Source organism: Lagopus muta, chromosome 2 (genome assembly GCF_023343835.1).
Source record: "Lagopus muta isolate bLagMut1 chromosome 2, bLagMut1 primary, whole genome shotgun sequence".
Taxonomy (NCBI): Eukaryota; Metazoa; Chordata; class Aves; order Galliformes; family Phasianidae; genus Lagopus; species Lagopus muta.
In genome coordinates this window covers 61,072,926-61,078,925 of record NC_064434.1, presented here as the reverse complement: position 1 = coordinate 61,078,925, position 6,000 = coordinate 61,072,926, and the positions used below count along the sequence as shown (strand labels likewise).

The 6,000-nt window shown below is 35.8% G+C and overlaps 1 protein-coding gene across 3 annotated transcripts in view; it reads left to right on the top strand.

Annotated features, from left to right (window-relative positions):
• The first annotated feature begins 716 nt into the window (after positions 1-716).
• MYCT1 (MYC target 1) overlaps positions 717-6,000 on the top strand; it is a 22,428-nt gene continuing 17,144 nt past the window's right edge. For 2 of the 3 annotated variants that reach the window (XR_007375179.1, XR_007375178.1), the window contains exon 1: positions 717-824. Coding sequence is in view for 1 of the 3 variants with exons in the window: in XM_048936257.1 (XP_048792214.1) it covers positions 768-824 (57 nt within the window). In the remaining 2 variants the exon portion in view is untranslated. The remainder of the gene's footprint in view (positions 825-6,000) is intronic. The other variant, XM_048936257.1, reaches the window with a different exon arrangement.

Here is a 6,000-nt window from a genome sequence, read left to right as displayed (position 1 = left end):
ATTTGGCTATCATTTTTAGGGGTGTTACTATTGCTATTTATTATTTTTAGCAGCAGTGCTTACACATTCCATCAGGGATTTACCACTACAGTGTATTAAAACTATTCAAACAATTAACTCAATGTCTGTTTATGTTCCAGGGATCTCATAATTTAGACTGGGGTGTGGAAAGGAAAAGAATTGGCAGAGGAAATATAAAATTCACTCATTAAAATAGCAGTCCTGCTGCCTTGCAAGTTCCTCAGAATAGCTGAGCGTCAATGAGAAATACTTAAAAATCTTCATACCCTAAGTCAGTGTACTAATGAAATGGTGTTTTTTAAAAGCTTCCTTCACACTTTTATTCTTTATAGGAAATTACTACTGGATGCTTCAGAATATTTGAGAAAGTTCTTTAACATAGAAAATAAGTAAAGGGGAAAAAAAAAAAAAAAAGGATTTGCATTTCTCTGCCACCAAATATTTTGGGGTTCAAAAAGTTTCAGGGAAAGAGGAGATTTGGTATTGTTCTAAGTCAATTCACTCTGGCTGAGGAAATGACGAGAAGGAAACTAATTCTCTGTCTCAGGAACCATGTGGGGCTTCAAGATAAGGCAAGCACTTGCTAATTCGAGTCCACAAGCAGGAAATGTGATGCATCCATTTCCTTTCAGACAAAAAAACCCAGTTCCCTAGCAGCACAAAAGCATTACTTCTACCACTAAATCTCAATCATTCAGAAATCCATTGCTGCACTTTGGACATACTATTTTATATCTGTCTTTTGGATGTTATGGATAAGAACAGTACTTACTCACCGGTTTCATGGCCACCAAAGTTTTGGGGTAAGGATTTTGTTTCTTCTTCTGGAACATCATTGAAGTAGATGCTGAGATTAGTTGTTAATTGCCTTAGCAAAAAAGATTGGATTTCACTAGCGCTTCTTGCAGTGCAAAAGATTGTTTACCAAATGCTTCTCCGACAAAGTTTTATCATGAGTTTTGACTAATCAAAGCAGTAGGAACAACTAGGGCAGAATTGATTGTTTGACAAAGCCCCTTACTGAAGTCAGTGAAAAGGTCTATTGACTCAAGCGTGTTTCAGATCAAGTAGACATTCTGAACTGTTTAATGGATGTACCTACATGACAGGCATGATTTGTTTCATCTACTGATGAAAAAGACCGAAACCAAAACGTTGCAACCTCTTTAATAAATTCTCAATCTAGTAGAATGTAACAAGATTGGTAGTTTTCTATGGTATCTCATGATCAGATTTCTCTTACTTTTTCCTCAATGTATTTTCCTCAGTATTTTTCTTATCATCCATTATCACCATTTTCCTTCATCCAAGCTTGGTAATGATTAGTTAACTGATATGTATACAGTGTGAAGTAAAAATGTATGTTATACTGAAACTCAGTAGCCGTAGTTAGATTTAGCTAATTTGCAGAGAACCTTTCCACTCAAAAAGCTCTATCAACTCCTTTATTTAGCATTAACATGTATTGGCATTAGCAGGTATTGTAAGAATGTATCATATGATCTATTTTTATCTCTCTTACCATTATTATTGAGCAATGGCCAATTCAAGAATCTGTGCACTGTGCCAGGATAAAAAATAGTATGCACTAGCAAGAACCAATACTAGGAATTTTGTTACATGGAAGCACCCCAGAAAAAAGTGGAAAATAACTATATAAGAAGATTTAGAGAAGCTCCTTCTGTTCCTTAGCATGTGATGCAAGAGTCTGCTGAATGCCCAACACATATTTCCTGTGCTGACACACATACTTTCCTACTGGGAGGTCACAAGCAACTCATTGCATTTTTGTATCTTAGGTTAGAAAGTGGAGTAATGATACTGGATGTCTTTGTAAAGCACTTCGATATTAAGTGAGGAAAAATAAATACTGTTATTAATGTTTAGTCTTTTATTATCTGATGGACTGTACGTATTTGTGGAACAGAATTACTTGTAATTCTAAAATGTCACTTTCAGAACAAAAATGGAAGTACTGTCATCTGTACTTTAAGAATCCTTTTGTAAATGTCCTGCCTGTTCTTAATACAGACTTGATTTAATCTGACACAAATTATTCATTCACAAGAAACAGGAAAAGTATATATAACTCACTAACAATATAACATATTGTTATTGTATTATTGTATATAACAATTCACTAACAGTAACACCCAGATTTTTTGCAAGGTGTCCTCCATCTTCATGATGAGTCAGAAAAGGTACACAAAAGGTACTTAAGAAGTGAACTTAAATTCCACAGCATATTGTATTCAAGGGACTACATTGGTGCTGCTTAATTCAGTTATTTCATTTAAGGCTTCTCACCAGGTGTGCCAAACCCTGATATTTCAGTTCCAAGAGCTGTATCTGATGACACAGAGCAGCACATGCTTGAGCTGTTTTACTGCAGAAAGGGCCAGCATTGGTTCTCACTGGAATTATACACCTAGCTTGCCAGAGACTGACTTTTCTCCAGCCATGATCAGCTCCTTTTTGCCTGTACTCTGATAGCACAGAAATCTTTGAGAAGAGCTCACACGACTTAGGAAGCAGAGATGCTTCACATGATCTTATTTTTCTGATTGAGTTTAGAAGAGTTAATAGCTTTTCTCTTCCTTTCCTTTAGATATATCACATGCAGTATACTAGGGAGGGATACTACACTGTTCCATACAGTAGCCAGCATCAGAAGACTATGACTGATACAAACTCACTGCAGGAAAACATTGCTTAAAATGATAGAAATGTGTTTGCTGACATCCTTGGAAATGTGTGAGGTAAAAATAAAACTACACATATTAGATATAAATATATATTTTATTAAATGAATATGCAACATTTGAAGCTGTTTGGTGTTTTTTTTTCAGGATACGGTTTACAGTTTGTTTCATCTTTTTTAACTCACTTACCATGTTCTGCTGAGAATGTGAATACATCACCAAGATGCAGATCCTTGTCCATGCATAGGTGACTTCTCAGTAGCTCCCAAGGACTCTACCAATATGTAAACTTCAGAGTGTGTGCAAAAGCTCATGTGAGGAATTAACCTCCTGGGGAAAAAATAAATGCTGTAAAAATTGTTAGAGGAATTTACATAATTACATTTAATTTCTCACAATTCAGAAAGAACTTACTGTCCAACAGCTGATTCTCTATTCTGGAAAATGTACAGGCATCCTGTTTTCTGAAGGCATCCAGTTTCCAATGGAAATTTCTTACAACAGCGTCTTAGAAGTAACCTAAGAATTTCAAATCATTGAACAAACTAACTGTTCTCTAATTATATGTGAATACACAAACATTTTCACAACACAACATCTTCAGTCCACAATTCTGTTAGAAACACATACATGCATCCATATAGGACTAATAACCAAGATTTATGCATAACTTCGTATAAGTCATGATATGCAAATGACTTAAAGTAGCCTAAATCTTCTATCTCAACTCATTTCAAGTACTTAACAGGTTAAAAAAGAAATGATAAAAAAAAAATATAGCACACTTTTGTTTGTAGGTTCAGTATAAGGACAATGACTATGCTGGAGAATTATTAGCATCTTCATCTGCAGATCCTGCAAGTCCTAGTTCTTTTCAATTCAGGTTTCACTGTCATCATTCTGCAGCATTTCTGAAATGCTAAAATTATGCAGCAATATAAAACAGAAGAAACAAAACAGTAGTTCTGGCCTAAAATCAATTCTGGCAGAAAGAAATATAAAAGGAATGTGACCGCTCTCTTTTAGTTTAAACTCATCATTCTCTTGGTAGAGATAATGACCTTGTGAGCAAATGCAGTCTGTGTAAGCATAACAAGCACAGAAGAGAACATGCTGGAACTCACAAGTTTGTTTCATTCTCCGGAATTCTGATTCTCATTTTTTTTGGTAGTTCCCTACTCAGAGGTTTCACAGACTCTTCTTACGCGTATTTGTTTTTTTCAGAGAAGTTTGCTGTGAGAATGCAGGAACATTCCTCTTTTAGAGACCAGCTTTTATGGAGCCGTGTAGCCTCTGCAGTCTTATTTTGCTGTAGGTCTCCATAGTATGGTACTTTGGCAGAGATAGAAGCACTTACAGACAGCCTCTGCTGCAATTCAGCACTGTTGGTGTCACGTGGGACTGTAAACAAAGTCTGCATTAGATTTTTATTGGTAGTCAGTCTCAAAGGGAGATTTGTCGTGGCATTAGCTAAGTGAGAAATTCAGCTTTTGGTACCCATCCATCAACTACTAATCTCATTTTTTATTGTTTTAATATAGTCTTTATTGAGTTCATTTTGATTTGTAAGTGAACAGTGGAAACAAAGATGTTTCAATTTTAACCAGGAGTGCATTTCTTGTAATTCCTAAAAACATTTTCAGTCGCACACAATTAAATACAATAAATGGCTTTGAGACAATCCTATTCCTCCAGTGTAAATGGTAAAATACTTTCAGATCAGGAAATTCAATTTAAGTAGTATGTTTGATCTGTTGAATATGACAACAGCAGAGAGAAAAAAATGTAAGTACATCTTAATCGGCATAAACTTGGATTCCTAGATTATAATCTAGTCTGGTTTTACTCAAATATCTATTTAAGTAATACAACATTAAAATTAATTCCATTAAAACTATTAAGATTTTTTTTCCCCTGAGTTATAATCTCAGGTGTTATTTGTCTGGTGTACGGAAAAGAGTGTTGTGTGCTCAGCTGGCATTCAGTATTTTAAGACTGAGAACTGTCTGGTACTGTCACTTTAAGCATTATGCCTTGACTTTTATAAGCTAAAAATGATTTTATATATAATGTCAAGTTTTCCTTGTCTTTCTCCTTTGTCTGTCCACTGATCTTCCCCTCATTAAAATGTGCTTATTTGCTTTAAAGAAGTCACTCTATATAATCTGCAGGAAAATACAAGTAAATCATTCATAGAAACAGAATCACAGAAATACTGGGGTTGGAAGGGACCTCTGGAGGTCATCTAGCCAAACTCCTGCTCAAGCAGGCCCATCCAGAGTAAGTTGCCCAGGACAATATCTAGGCAGTTTTTGAAAATTTCCACAACCTTTCTGATTGAACCTTGAAGGCTCCACAACCTCTGTGCACAACCTGTTAATCGGTATACTCTAATATGCTGCGTTGTGTTACCAGTCTAGCAATAATAGCTGTTAAGGATTTAGAATCATAGAATTACTAGGATTTAGAATTACATAGAATTAATAGATTTTGCACTGTTCTCTTGTTTTATGAACTGAAATACTACTTGTGAATGACAGCGCTGACAGAAACTATAGCACAGCTCTCAAACATAGGGAAGTCTGACCTAAATGGCTAGGTCTCACATTTGTTCTGTATCTCTTCATCTGACAAACAGTGACTACATCCTCAGTGATGATTTTGTCACTCAGACTTCCCAGAGCTCCCTATCATGCACTTTGCTAATGATTCTGTTGTTTAAGACTTGAATTTCAGAGTCTGATTGATGTGTGGCTCATCAGGGATACTGAGCCACCTCTTGCAACTTGCAACTCAGGGTTTCACCTCACAGTATGTGAGGATGAAAGACTTAAATCCTGTGCAGATTTCTGTCCCCATCACAGTGAGAACCAACTGCGTGTAAACAAACCTTCCATCCACCTCTCCCTCTTACTCTTTCCTAATCATATAAATGGCTTAGATCCCTGCTGGGTCTTCATTGCTTACCTAACTTTCCATCATCTGCTTAATGTTTTCTCCTTTACTTTTTCAATCTTAAGCCTTGAAAATGTAGAAGCTGTACACCTCCAAAACTACCTTTCTAGTTTATACCTGTGTACGCAACCTTAAAGACCTCTAGTAGCAAATAGAAGTTTGGCATTCTCTCCCAGACTTGCTTTGAGGAGAGTACAATCCAAATGTTGTCATTGATTGGTTTTGGTACATTTTAGTTCTATGTGAACTTGGAGAATCCAATATAAATGTAGTCTAATGTAGAAAATAATGAATAGGAGGGAGAGTTGCAATTCCTAGTTTA